General features: G+C 37.9%; 1 protein-coding gene across 1 annotated transcript; it reads right to left on the reverse strand.

Annotated features, from left to right (window-relative positions):
• Positions 1–3,202: 3,202 nt before the first annotated feature.
• Positions 3,203–5,843, reverse strand: LOC143860818 (G-type lectin S-receptor-like serine/threonine-protein kinase LECRK2). The gene has a single exon (XM_077371649.1). The coding sequence runs from the start codon at positions 5,699–5,701 to the stop codon at positions 3,272–3,274; it is 2,430 nt and encodes an 809-aa protein (XP_077227764.1). The 5' UTR covers positions 5,702–5,843; the 3' UTR covers positions 3,203–3,271.
• Positions 5,844–15,588: the final 9,745 nt, after the last annotated feature.

Consider the following 15,588-nt stretch of genomic DNA (forward strand, 5'->3'; position numbering starts at 1 on the left):
TTGAGATTAAGGATAGTATATGTTAGAGAAAGATGAGGGAAGAGAGGGTCGGTGGAGAAGATAAGCATCACTCCCAAGGTATCAAAGTGGAATACCAAGACAGCTGCCCCCAGGACCTATTTACGGTTGTAAATATTGAAGGGATAAGGATGAGAAATAAGAGAGGTTATGGGCTTCAGCCCATATGGGCCCATACATCTAGTCCACTATCTATGGGCTTATATTAGAACATATCCAACAATCTCCTCCTATGTTCTACATATAACACAATCCAATAGATAGATAGTGTGATGTTCAAAACAAAATATTGAAGCATCCAGAACACCATATGGTCTATATCATAAAAGATCTGTAATCCAATTGAAAACACGACTCCTTTTATGACAAACCAAGAGTTTTAGATATACAATAATCTAAACTCAACCAAAAGGTAGTTGCACATATATGTGAACCCCTACTGATGTTAGATGAATTCATTCATGGGGTATGATTCTCATCGAAATCCATAATAAAGTTCCACAAAAAAAAAATGAACTCTATACATACTGACATAAAAGCATAGTCTTCATGACTTTAAAAGATTTACTCATCAAGTAAGTCATCATCATCAAAGTCAAAATCAAGACAAGCTCCTCCTTTTTCGCTAATCCCTGTGAATTACAAAATATGGATTTCATGAGAACGAATCCAATCATTTGTGTAAAAACATGATTACAGACATGAAAGTATCTAGTTCTACCTTAAGAAGAACTTAGTACAATCCATAATTCACGAAAGTATCTAGTTCTACCATAAGAACTTAGTACAATTCAAAAATGGCTGAAAAAGTATCAGTATCATTCTCACCATAAGCAGCATTATCAAGTTTCAATAAATAACAAGACCAAAATAGCTTGTTTTGCAAAGAACTATTACACCATAATTGTCAAGTTTCAATATAGAACAAGACCAAAAGTTGGTTTCTTTTGTAAACAACCATTTCATGTTTCCATAAAATGTTAAGTCGTCTTATCCATATTTGAGTCAAGTTGAAATCATCAAGTGTGGAATGTTCAACCCTTCCCAAACAGGCTAACCAAGTTTGAGTTAAGTTGTATCATCAAATGTGGAATGTACAACCTATCTCAAAAGATGGTATATCATCAAGTGTGGAATGATATACAACAACTTTAAACATTTAAAGAAAACATATCAAGTGCCTATCTTTGGGCCATAAGGGAGATTCAAAAATTCAAACTTAACATGGATAATGTAGATTAAGTCCATAACATGGATAATGTTAGTTAAGTCCTGTCCACATAGATTTTAACCTATAAGTTAAGTCCTGTATACAGAAACTTTATCCAAGTTAAGTTCTGTTCACATAGACTGTAATCTACAAGTTAAGTCTTGTCTTACATAGACTGTAACTTCATCTCCCTCTGTCTTTACAGACTTTTAATCACATTTCCCTTACATTTTTGAATAATCGATCTATGTTCAATCCCTTTTGTGAGAGCTTCGGCCTATTATCCTTTGATTTTGTATAAATCAAAGTGATAATCCGGTGTTTTTGAGATAAGTCAGCATGGCATTTTTCAGCCCAAGATATCTCATCTTACCATTAAAGAGTGAGTTCTTCACAAGCTTGACTATCACAGAACACACTTAAGGAACTAATCCTTAACCGGGTCAGTGGAACGTCCATAACCATAATTAGATTCTCTATCTCTTTAACTTCATTTGCAACTGAAGTTAGAGCATAAAGTTCCAATTCGACTTCCACACAACAGCAACAGATTTGCTGTCCCCTGATTCTGATCCCCATAATGGATCAGAATATTCTTCCACAATAAGTGGATGGCCAACATAGTTTTGAGCATGCTCTTGAGTACTCGAAAGGTATCTCATCAGCCTCATAAGGGCATCCAGTGCTCATGGCCAGGATTGCTAGTCTAAAGATTCAGCATGCCAACTGTAAAGGCTATGTCTGGCCTAGTGCAACACATAACATACATGAGACTACCAATCAGTTTGGAATAATCTAACTGATTCACTCACTGTCTCTTCCTTAGTGATCAGCTTCTTGGTATAATCAAATGGTGTCTCAATTGGTTTGCACTCGCTACATCCTCAAAAGGAAAGTAGTTTTTCATATAATGGGCTAGGCCAAGGGTGATTCCTTGCCTTTCAAAAACTTACTTTCATACCAAGAATAGTGTGTTAATACCGATGCCTATTATGTTGAATACCCAAGGTTAGTTTCATTTCACTCACCATAAAGAGAGTTTGGAAATAAGAATCAACAGTATAAACCCGGCTTGATCCGAAACCCGAGAAACATGAACCCAACCCAAGCTATTTTCGGGTCGTGTCGATGCAGGTCAAGTTTTACCCGACCCAAGTTGCAGCCCTAGATGTAGTGATCATAAGATTAACCGTTCATCTGGTGGGCCACCAAGAGGTAATCTGTATTTCACGGTCTTTCCCACCTCGGGCAGTTGAAACTGCTTTCTATTCTGCCTACCAAAAATGAAAAATAAATTACACGGTTTTTTTATTTGACTGGACTTCCCCCCCTGCGGGTGGAATCTAATCCTATATGGTCAAGGAATTCGTAGAGAAATAAATGAAGACAAGGACACTAATCTGTTTGACAGGCATTTGTGCTCACCACCATGGAAATTATTTTCTTTTTTTTTCCCCAAACCAAATCGTTCCAAGGTGATAAAATTGCTAAATAATCTTTTAATAGTTTCATAATTACGCAAAAGTCATGCTTTTAGAAATTATTGCCACAGCATCCCTAAACATTAGGGGTATAACTCCGGTCGGGTTTTTTGGATTGATTTTTCAAAATCATGAATTTTGAGTCAAAATTAGGGGCTGTTTGGATACTTGGATTTTAGAATCCGGGTTTTTAGTTTGAAAACATTGTAAAAGAGGCTTCATGATCAAGCTTCTGTATGCTGTATGCTGTCTTGACGGCGTTCTCCTTGAGGCGGGATGGGGACGGAGAATGCAACATCCGACCCTGCCCCGTTGCCCCTAGCTAGAGTCACTAATTATTACTTTTAAAATTTTATCCAATTATGCTGACATTGGAGTTTTAATTTTTTATAATTTCTTAATACTGATCGTTGGTTTTAGTTGGCAAAAAGAATCCGAATACACTTTGATTAAAGATCAACATATAAATACACAACAGACATACTCTAAATATTGAACGAGTATAATCACACATCTACACATATAAACACACACCCTCGTACAAGGAAAGAGAGAAGAAGTTTCAACCAATTGAACTAATGAAGGAGGATGGGTCTGGGGGCACAGAAACTTCCACTGCTCCTTCCAGCATCTGGGTCACTTTCTTCATAGAAGGCCTTAGTGATGGTTCCTCTTGAATACACCAAATTGCTATCATCACAAACCTCTCCAGCCTCCTAGCGTTGCTTTGTGCCTCTTCGTCATCATCCACTAACAAATTTAGTTTCCTTTCTCTATAGCAATCATAAGCCCAATAAGTCAGTATTGCATTCTCTATATCATCCAGCCCCACTTCCACGTTCTTCCTACAACAAATTATCTCCAGCAACAAGACGCCAAAGCTGTAAACATCCACCTTTGTAGTGATTGACATGTTTCTGAACCATTCGGGCGCTACATATCCTTTGGTTCCTCTTAATCCTGTATTTGTTCGAGTCTGGTCCGCTTGCATAAGCTTGGCCAGGCCAAAATCCGAAATCCTTGCAGTAAAATTGCAATCTAAAAGTATGTTTTGAGGCTTTATATCACAATGGATGATTTGGTTGCCACACTCATCATGCAAGTAAGTAAGCCCTCTTGCAACTCCAAAGGCAATCTGTGTCCGTTGGTTCCAGCTAGGCCTCGAACTTCCAAATAGGAAGCTTGCTAAGGAGCCGTTGCTCATGAACTCATATACCAAAAGCCGTTGTGACCCCTCGTAGCAGAATCCCAATAATTGGACTAGATTCTTATGATGGATTCGGCCGATTGCCGTTATTTCAGCTTTGAATTCCTTGTCTCCTTCCTCCACGAATTTCTCCAACTTCTTTACTGCGATGAAATTTCCAGTACTTGATGTTAAGACGCCTTTGTAGACTGTGCCGAAAGCACCGCTGCCCAATTCTTGTTTAAACCCATCTGTGGCTTCTTCAAGCTCTTTGTAAGTAAACGATCGCAAATGCATTCCTAAGAAATTTTGTTCTGGTGGCGCTTGTTCTGGCTGGTGTTTTAGTAGTTTCTTCTGATATTGGAAGAAAACAGCCAACAAAATGGCTACCAAAAAGAGGAGGTTGAGAAACACAGAACTTCCTAAAAGGGTCGAGAAGATGATGATCAGAGTACCTCGATCACTCTTCCCTCTGTTTGAACCTGAAGGAAATGGAAACTGAGAAGTGGAATTTCCTTGGGGAACTTTGATGAGTGCCTTTGTTGTTCTCTCTATCCTCCCATTTGAGAGTGGGAGCTTCTTCTTGAAACAGTCTACACCAGTGAAAATGGCGACCGCACAAAAACAATCATCCAAGCAGAGTTCTCTGCACTGGTCTTCATTTATTGGATTATATCGTTCAGAGTCAGACATCGGCCAATTTGTGTTTGGCAACTCTGTCATTCGGAATTGAGGTCTAGGCTCTTCCCCTGATCCAGCAGGCTCACAACTTTGAGGAACAAAGTCCGGTTTGCATCCCTTGAAAGGGTTACTGGAATCAAAGTAGGAATAATTGGGTGGACAGAAGCAACTAGGCCTTAGAGTATCATCTAGTCTGCAGTAGCTATTGAACCCACAAGCTCCACTGCCAAAACTATCCGTAATTGCCCAACAAATGTCACTTGGGACTGACCATTCAATAGACCAGGACTCACCAGCCCAGTTTCTGTTGCTTGAGCCATTCTTGGGGTATATATATTGCCTGAAAACTCCATCAAAATCAAGTGTTGCTCTGTGGTAGAAGTCTCTGGTTGAAACTATGGCTCCTGAAGTGAGGTTGTGTACGCTCCCATTTGTTTGCCTGAGGTAAATGTAACCTGACTGATTGAAGATCATCTGAGAATTGGTTCCTGCAGTGCCGCTACTCCAGTAAGCATTGTAAAGATAATTGGTAAGGAGATTTGTTGTGTAAAGCACGAGATTCCCATCTGTTTGGAAACGAAGCTCAAACTTTCCGCTCGAGTAGTTGGTCTCTGTTTCACGAGAAGATAGCGTGGTGCCCATATCCAATATCTGTGAAGGCAAGATGGTGTCCGTGGAATGATCGAAACTCTGCCAAGTGATACCAGAATTCGAATTCCAGAGCACCAAATTCCCAGTGTCGAGAATGTCAGCAGAGGTGGCACTACCGTTAGTGACTTGAGCCGTCCATATCTCTTGTCCTTGATTATTGCTCAGCACAAGTTGTCCACTGCTCTTCAACTCGACTTTCGATCCATAAAGCACAAGATTACCTCTGTGTGCAGACCAAACTATAGTTTTTTCTGGTACTTTGTCGAACCAGATTGCAAGTAAGAAGAGATTTTTGTCTGCAACAGGTTTGAACCCGAATGCGAAATAACCAGAAGGTGAAACCCATGAAGAATTGTCACTGGTAGAGAGACTAGAGCCCAAACTTATCCTACCATTAGTTTGAGCGATGACAGAAAGTGGAAAAAGAATAAGAACAAGCAAGAACAACAAAGGATTATCAAGAGCAGATGCCATTTGAGATTAAGGATAGTATAAATTTCGATAACAAGAGAAGGAATTGCTGATCAGCTGGTTTACATGGAATTAGAGAAGGAAAAGTGATCTAATAATTCCTTCTGCTTGTTTTTTTTTATAGATGGAGATAATATGGTTGGTTCTCTACGTCTAGTACAAGAGACTTTTGTCTTTTTGGTTTCCACAGCGACTTGGAGTGATCTACTGATCTTGACCGTCCAGCTAATTTTAGCCACATTGTAAAACATAGCGAATTCAAAGTTAATAAGTGTTAGATTAGTAACTTGCTTTTGGGGATGGACCGTCAACAAAAGTTGAAAGCAACATTATACTAGAAGCAACATAGGGAATTCAGATATGTTTAGGACCTATGACCAACCAAAGAGGAGACACCGTTTTATGCACGGCTCGAGTGTTAAGACGGATTATACACTAGTCTTTGGTGTATATATTTAGTTTATACAGGTTATCATTTCTTAACCCCGATCCCTATCAACCCTTCTTTAATTCACAGCTGGAAATCGTTACCAATTACGTTCTTGACGGGTTGTTCTTTTCAACCTTTATTTTACGCTGGGAGCCATCAACATATATGGTGGGGCCCAGTCTACATGTCTTTGTTTGGATTATTTGATTGGGATTTCTTCCTATCTTTGTTTGCTTGGTATTAAATCTAACGGTCGGAAACTGCTGATCAGAAGATTAACCGTTCATCTTGTGGGCCACCAAGATATACTTTGTATTTTTACGGTATTGATCATGCTCCATCGGTTTACTGAGCCCAAGAGGATTAGATCCTTGGCAATTGAAATTAGAATAGTAATGAGAAAATTGGGGTCCTTATTGTGATCTGGACCACACATCTTGTGGGCCCACACCTCTGTGCAATTGAAAATGCTTTCTCTTTGGCATACCCAAAAATGGAAAATAAATATCACGGTTGTTTTTTTATTTGACTGGACTTTCGTCCCTCCGCATGGAATCTAATCCCATATGGACAAGGAATTCGTAGAAAAATAAATGAAGATAACGACATCACAATTGCCCTTAACACTGCCTCTTTGGATGCTACCAAAATTGTTTCCTATTTTTAGCAAAATATTTTAATTTAATCTGGTATGCAAGCGGGGTCATTAACGACTCTTTGGAAGTCAAGAGTGGAGAATTTTTGCAACTATTATAAACTTAATTTGTAAATAATTATATTTAACATTCAAACAATTTGGAAATAAGATTATATTGAATTAATTTTTAGATGTGCCCTAAAATATATGGTAAAAATGTCAGTTAGAAAGATGGAGCAAGAAGGAATATAATTCTATAAAAGGTAAAAGATAAAAAAAAGGCAAGGAAAAATCATATGAAATATGGGACTCAGTTTCCAAAAATAAATATAATGTGTCGAATGACAAAAATACCCTTTTTCAAGGTTATTTTTTTTACAATAAATGCCCTATCCACTAATGTTGTCATCGGCCGCCTATGGTAAATGCCGATTAGGGTTTTCTCATCTAGCTGCTATGATACAAGAGGGAAAAAAGTGGTCCATCGGCATCGGATGAAGCCTCATGCAATATGAAATAAACTCCGCCTCCAAAACGGATGAAGAAGTCATGCTTCCGCTTATCCATGACATACTGCGTCCTTCTCCGAGCATGAAAAATGTATCCAGCAGTGAACCTATGGGTGTCCTGACAGTCAAACAACTAATCTATTACAAACATTAGAGGGCGAGGCAAGCCTTGGCACAGCAGTAAGGTCGCTTCATTGCGACCTGGTGGTCACGGGTTCGAGTCACGGAAACAGCCTCTCTACAAAGCAGGAATAAGGCTGCGTACATCTAGCCCTCCCCAGACCCCACAATGGAAGGATCCTCATGCACTAGGCTGCCCTTTTTTCTGCGCTAGCGGACCACCTTTTGCCTTCAAGGCTTTCCTCTAATGATGTATTAGCTAGGCAGAGAGACTCCAATCATCGTCGTCAGTGGCATCCGGCAGCTAGAGTTAGGGCCGACAATTAAACCAGTGAAAACGGGGATCCTCCCCTCGAGACGGGGATTCCCCGATTTAAGCGGGGACGAGGATTAAAAAATTCCCCAAAGCAGGGATGGGGATGGATATGGCCCCGCCCCGCCTCGTTATTCCCATGCAAAATTGAATTTTTTGCTATTAAATTTGGGTTTACTGCTTTTAATTTGTGTAGCCGTACTTACCATACAACAAATTTCATTTGGTATTCCTAAATTTTCCTATTATCTTCGTCAAATTCATTTATATTAGAATGTTTCCAATAATAAAATCCATCAAACACGTTTTCCCGTAATGTGCAAGGCGGGGACGGGGATGGAGATTGGATTTTCCTTCGGGGCGGGAATGGTGATTCCCCGCCATCCCTGAAGCAGCGATGGGGAATTTTCCTTGAGGTGGGGATGGGGACGGAGAATGCAACATCCTGCCCCGCCCCGTTCCCCCTAGCTAGAGTCACTAATTATTACTTTTAAAATTTATCCGAAAATAGGGTTATTTTGGTGGAAGCCCCAACAATTATGGTGACATTGGAGTTTTAATTTTTTATACTTTCTTAATATTGATCGTTGGCTTTAGTTGGCAAAAGAATCCGAATTACTCCAAGCGCTCCAGACAAATCCGCTCTCATAAGGGGAAAGAAATCTCTTTTTCAAGGCAAAAAAAGGAAAGCATTCAAGCCTGCAAGCTTGCATAATGGGGTTCTTTTTTTTAAAAAAAAAGAAGATAACAGTTTATTTAATTCCTGGAAGGAAATTACACGAAGAAGGGACAAGATGTCCCTGTGTAATACGGTGATCGAATTACAAGAGATTCGCTCCCGGAGCATTAAATACAACATTCGGAACCGATAATCCCACTCCCTCCTTCGCTAAACGATCGGCCAGAGAGTTAGCCGTACGCCTTCGATGCGTTATCAACGGACGTATGATACCCATGAGATCTCGTATCTCATCAATGTCGTTTGCAAGCTGCCAAGGGCCAGGACCTTGGTTCCTCGCCCATGCAATCACGTTGGTTGAATCACCTTCCACGATTAAGGGCCCCAAATTATGATTCCTAAACCAACGAAGGCCGAATAATAATGCTCTAGCTTCCGCCTCGTTCGCATCACATACACCCGCCGGGGTGCAAAATGGGGTTCTTGGCACCCCAAAATCCTCTGTATCTCAATTTCAGCTAAATTTAGAGGAGAAAATCCACATACCAATATAGTAAAACCCACGCCAGCCTAAATTAGTGTTTTGCGGAGATTGTTTAGGAAAGGTGGTGGTTGGTGGGAGTAACACTTTTTGAAGCACCTTTTTATAATAAAAGAAAAAGGAGAGAACCAGCCACACACACCCCCCCCCCCCCCCCCAAACCACAACAACTAACAGATATCGTTAGGAATCTAAACACTACCAAACGCTTTGGATTCGGGTATGGGCCCACATTATTTGGATGATCCAAAGCGTTCATTTGATGGGTCCTGACATAGATAGGGTGTGCCCAAAAAATCAGCTCCATCGGATCATCCTAACCCTTCAATCTATAGACGAACCTTCAGCTGAGGGGCCAAACCTTAAACAAAACGAAACTAGAGGGGATGTCTTTGTCACTTTTTAAACTATAGGGGTTGAAGTAGAAAACGGTTTCTAACAATATAATATGAAAAATGCTATATAAATGATCAAGCTGAACTAAAAAAAAGAAAAGAAAAGAAACCAAGCAAGAAAATTGATAACCCTTGCTTGAAAACCCAAGCAAGAAACAGAATTTCCATGATTTTAAGCTCCAAATGCCCATCCCAAATTAGATGGGGTTAGAGGCAGGTCCTTTAATGATAAAATTTAATAGTGAAGAAGCACATTGACTAAGAGCATATAGTAGGGGCATCATTATTTAATGAAATAAGAAGAGGAAATTGAAATGAGAAGGCAAAAGCGGCATGTACGGAAAAAAATGTACATGGAACATGCGGCGCGTTTCTCCCAATTAAAATGCTGAAAAACCAAGCAAGACTTCTCCTTTAGAATTCCATGCAGCATAAATGGCATCGTTCACAAATTCTGCATGGCCACTGGTTTTAGCAAATAAATACCTAAAACGATTTGCCTCGCATAACTTTGGGTCGACAAATCGCTCGCTCCCTTTCTAACTTCCATATTTTTGGACATCACTTGCTAAGAAACAAATAAAGACAGAAGAACTTGATTTTAAGGATTCCATAATACAAAGTAACTCTTCATTGCTAGAAGTAAACGTAAAAAAAATGAAAAGAAGAAAAAGCTAAATTAATTGTTTCCATGCCAACGATCCAGGTACTTAGATTTTTTGAAACCCCAAGCATAGAATGAAATTTCCATAGATTTTAAGCTCCAAATGCCCAGCCCATGTTAAATGGGGTCAGAGGCAGCTCCTTTAATGACAAAATTTAATAGTGAAGAAGCACATTGTCTAAGAGGATAAGAGGACATAGTAAGGACACCATTATTTAATCAAAAAAGAGGAAATAGAAATGCCAAGGCAAAAGCAGCATGTAGTGAAAAATGTACATGGAAAAAAAATTACATGTGCCAAAATGTGCGGTGTAGTGGGGGACAAATCAACCTGGAAAACACTTCAATGCATTAAGTGTGAATGCTCTCAGCAGTTAAAGAGCGTTCCATGACGAAGAAATTTTAAAAGAAACAATGCTGGAGTAGAAATTCAACGTAATCAATCAAACTACACTGGAAAAACATGTACAATGAATATCCTTGACATTGCCTGCCGATTAAGAAGAGGATTTTCTTCTTCTTTCCATATGCGTTCTTCAACTTTGAAAATAACATAGTATCTAAAAAACATCCAGAAAATGGTCAGAAGGCTCAACACAATTAACTGTTTTTTTACACTAAAAAAAAGCCAGAAACCAAAAATAAAAAAAAATCATAGCAAAGTTCTCGAGGAACAAAAAATTAAATCAGAAATGAAGAAGCACTACACTCGAAAAACATGTATAATGAATATCTGTGACATAACCTACAGATTGAGAAAAGGATTTTCTCACTTGTTGCTACTTTTAACCTGTACACATGGCGAGATTAGATCGAAAACATAAGCAACAGCAAAAATATTTTATTAATGATATCGTATTGATGTAAAGTAATAGATTGAATTTAATTATTTATATAGTTTTAACAAACCCAGCACGACACCCATTTCTGATTCTTCAACAAACAGAAATACCCCCTATGTGAACACGATGTAGGAGAAGATATTATAAGAAAAAATTAGGGAAGCATAATAGGCTTTTAAAACTTGTTTACGTGGTCCTTTATCAAAGCTCATAAAAATTACAAAATAAGAAGAACAAACATTTCTAATACTTCAGCAAAACACCCCCTTTGATGTCAGAGGAGAAATTAGAACAAAAAATAAGGATATCATAAATGCCATTAAAAAAATGTTTATGTGATCCTTAGTCAAAGGTCAAAAAATTATAGAAGAAGAATACAAAATCATCAAAAAAAACTTTACCAAAATCATACAAAAACCCTGACTGTTTCAATGTCTTCTTTGGGTTTCGTCGGGATCCATGTCCAGAAGGTTTAAGTTATTACCGAAGAAGGCAGGGATAGTGGTGGAGGAAAATATGAAGAATAGTCCCAAATTCTGTATGAGGAGAAAAGGATTTTAATATATCTATATAGTTAATGGCTGCTCGGAAGCTTGACAAAAAAAAATCTCAACACCAAATCAGTATGCAAAGCTTGCCCCATGTTAATGTAACCTTCATAATCTGAAATTAAAAGAAAATTCCTAACTACACTATAAACCCATGTAAGCTTGACTACAAACATGAATAGAAAAATGTTTGAGAATAACAGATACACACACACAAAAAAATAGAATTACCTTGCAAAGATGCACAGCAGAGTTTCAAAAAGAGTTAGGTCGATTGCCTATTAGAATAAAATTCTTTGCTAGAAAGAGAAGATATCTAAGAGGGGGTTTTAGAAAGAGTTTATATGAGAAACGTTGGATAATGAAGAGTCACAACGTTTGGGGGTTTTGGACGTTTGGACGTTTGAGGCTTTTTAAAATTGCAAGAAACGTTGGATAATGAAGAGTCACAACGTTTGGGGGTTTTGAACGTTTGGACGTTTTGGGGCTTTTTAAAATTGCGGGATGGAGGAGGGGCCGACACGTGGCGCCACCACGGCTTAGAGGATTTTGCTTTACTTATATTTATTTATAGACTAGTGGTAAACCCATGCGATCCACAGGGCGACATAAAAAAAGTATGTTTTAGAATATGATTTTTTTTTGAAAAAAAAAAAGAGTGAAGAAGATGTTTTTGTAAAGAAGATTAGGAAATTAGATTTTTGAACCAACCGTTGAGAAAAAGCAAAAGAAATCAGTTAGAAGAAAAAACAATGCAAATTCTGATGAAAACTAGCACCAAAATCCAGTGCGTAAACCATCCCAACATTGCACAGGTAAATAACTCCCAACAATGCATGGGTAAATAAATAAGTGATCCTGTGAAAAAGGTACATAGCCTCTAGTACCCACATTCAGAAAAAGCAAAAGAAATCTATTGGAAGAAAAAACAATGCAAATTCTGATGAAAACTATAAACCAAAATCAGTGCATAAACCATCCCAACATTGCCTAAAGGGAAATAGACCAGAACAATCTCTGCTCAAGAGTGTGAAAAATGTACATCTAGACATTGAGAGTCTTCCAGACGTCCCCTTTCGTAGCCATGCATTTGCAGGCTCTTCATCAAACAGTTAGGATTGCCCAATTATAGCATGTTTTGGGCCATGTGCAAACCAGCGTAGATCGAATCTAGTGGATGGCTGGGATCAAGAAGAAGAAAAGTTTCTGGTCCGAAAAGAAACAATACTATAGTTGATAATTTATTTTAACTAACGTCAAAATCATATCCAAATTGAACTCACATAACTCATTCACTTGCAATGAGTGTCTTTCTCACACAATTGGACAAATTGGGGATCAGTTGTCGCATTTCTAAATATCATATCGAATAACACAAATTTACTGGTAAAATTCATGAATGACATCTGCAAAACGTTAATTAGAATACAAATATTGTATTCTATGCATTACCTTGCTAGAGAGGAATCAAGTTACTTCTGCAATTCAATTTTAGTGACATAATTACAGAATTTAAGGGAAAGATCCATAGAAAATAAGAATTCAAAGAGTTATTTGACCTAAATAAAGTGGACAATTTCAAAGGGAGATTGAAAGACTTCATAATCATTAACAAACCTTAAAACCTTAAAACCCACTTAGCCTATTGTTGTTTTAAATACATCGTACTAACATATACAACAAACGGCACAACAGCTTCCCGAAGGGAAAAAGAGCAAGCTTGATAAGAAAGAGAGAGAGAGAGAGAGAGAGAGAGAGAGAGTTTTTTGGAAACGGAAGGGATTCGAGCTTTATAAGATTGGCAACTACAGGATCTCTTAAATAAGATATTGGAAAGTTTGATAAGAATGGCAATTGCCATTTACTAAGGACTCTTAAGAGTTGATAAAACCAAATCATTTTATTGGGTGGGTAAGAATCTAGTGCCGACCCGGACTATGGTGGGAAAAAAAAAAAAAAAACTTTGGTTGGTTGCTTGGACTGTTGGGAAGAAAAAAATTCTTCTCAAGCTTATTTTTGGTTCTTGGGATTATTTTGGTTCATGCGATTATTTTGGGATGGGATGAAAAGGCAATCATTAAAAGAGTGGGATTAAAAAAATTCACCACAGCAGAAGCAATCATTAAAGGTAGGGGTGGACATGGTTCGGTTCGGTTCGGTTGTGGGGTATACCCAGAACCGAACCATATATAATCGGTTCCTTGAAATTGGAACCAGAACTGAACCATATATGTTTGGAACCGAACCGAACCAGAACCATATATAATCGGTTCGGTTCTGGGTTTACCCAACCTTCACCAAATGTAGATATTTTGCCTAATCGTATTTATAATCGGTTCGGTCCTGTTTATATATGAACTACAAAGACTAACATGCACGAATTTGGAATAATCAGGCACAAATTTGGGCAGTGCAAAAATTATATATGACTTACAAACATGCACAAATTTGGAATAATCAAGCACAAATTTGGGGGGTGAATTAAAATTTTAAAGGCAAAGCAACACGTTAAAGATGGGTGAATTAAAAGGGGGTGGGGTGATTCAATCAAGCGATGAGGCATTGGGTTTTAAGGTGAGGGTCGGTTCTCGGTTCGGTTCTCGGTTCCGGGATCCCAAACCCAGAACCGAACCGAATTTCCATCGGTTCCAGGATATCAGAACCGGAACCGAACCATATAAATATGGAACCGAACCGAACCGAACCATATGTGCCAGTTCGGTTCGGTTCCTCGGTTCGAACCGGAACCATGTCCACCCATAATTACAGGAGTGAGATTAAAAAAAATCTAGTGCTAAAAGGCAACCAAACATGGGATGGGTCCAAAACTTTACTAAAACTTCCTAGGACAAAAATTTTACTGGCAACCAAACGGACATGAGATTTTTATTTTACCAGGATACTTCTAGGACTTTTTTTTCCCACCAATCTCGGATTTTTTTTCTCCCACATAAATCCCAGGAACAAATTTGAATATTGTTAGATTTGGGTAAAATGGTTTGATAGCGAAAATCCAGGAATGAATACTCATTGAGGGATTTTCAGTTTTTTTAGCTATATAAAGAAGTATTGCCTATATTATTAGATATTAGATTTGGTTGCCTTTTGCAATAGAAAAATAAGAACAAAAAAAAATACCATAAATTTTGGAAAGGATTGGCATTGAAGGTTGCCAAAACCGAAAATATAGGAATACTAAAAGAATTTGGTTGCCTTTTTTGAGAAGGAAAAAGAAAGAATAGCGTAAATCTTGGAAAAATATCATAAATAGTGGAATATGGAATCTGAACCGTTGATTTACTTATCTTTGCTTCTACAAAATATATAGATAGAATTATTTTATTGGCCTTAGCTGGCCTTCTTTCCTTTTGGTGGAGGAAACGTTGAATAGAAGGGGTAAGAAGAAGATATGCTTTGGGAAAGGATAAATCCCAAAAATCTCGTAGTTCCTAAATCGTGTAATATGGAAATTATGGAGAAAAAAAATGAAAAATGGAGAAAATAAAAAGGCGAATATAAGGGGTGACACATGGCATTCTCACGTCGTCCAGGATTCCGTTTTACATATATATTACTAGTTGCAGTCCCGTGCGATGCACGGAGCGGCAACTTACTTTTTAAAAAAAGAAAAAAAAGAAGAAACATTCATAAAGATATAGAGAAAATTTCAAGAGAAGAGGGCATAAGATTGTAATAAAGATAATACAAAGAGAAGAAAGATAAATTGAGAAAGAGAGTGAAATCACCTGATTCTTCACGAATAAAGGCATCTCAAACATAACTTATTGTTCTTCTTTTTCTTATCAAGTCCCTCAGTTGAGCATCAAGAGGTACAGATTTCTTTGTTAGTAACAAATAAATAAAATCTTAGTTTCCTCAGATTTTTAAGAAAATGTGGAATTGGCCGTAATACTCTCTCTGGTCAGACCTCCGGTATCATAGAATTGGCCGGAAAAAGAAAAGTGAAAAAACGTACCTAGGAAGGAGAAGAACAAATCTAAGATTAGAGAGAGAGACAGAAAATAAATCAAATAGAAAGAACTGAACAGAATATAATCGCATTTGACTGTATATAAAAAATTGAACAGAAAATAGTGGCTCTTAAATAATCACAATTTTTTTGTTCTTGGAATAATAAATGAGAGACATGTGAAATCCTGCGATGGTAGAAAACCATAGTTAAATCCCAAAAAACTCTCTATATTCCTTTAA

Source organism: Tasmannia lanceolata, unplaced genomic scaffold, assembly GCF_043159265.1.
Source record: "Tasmannia lanceolata isolate RefF3 unplaced genomic scaffold, GAP_Taslan_0.1 ptg000003l, whole genome shotgun sequence".
NCBI lineage: Eukaryota > Viridiplantae > Streptophyta > Magnoliopsida > Canellales > Winteraceae > Tasmannia > Tasmannia lanceolata.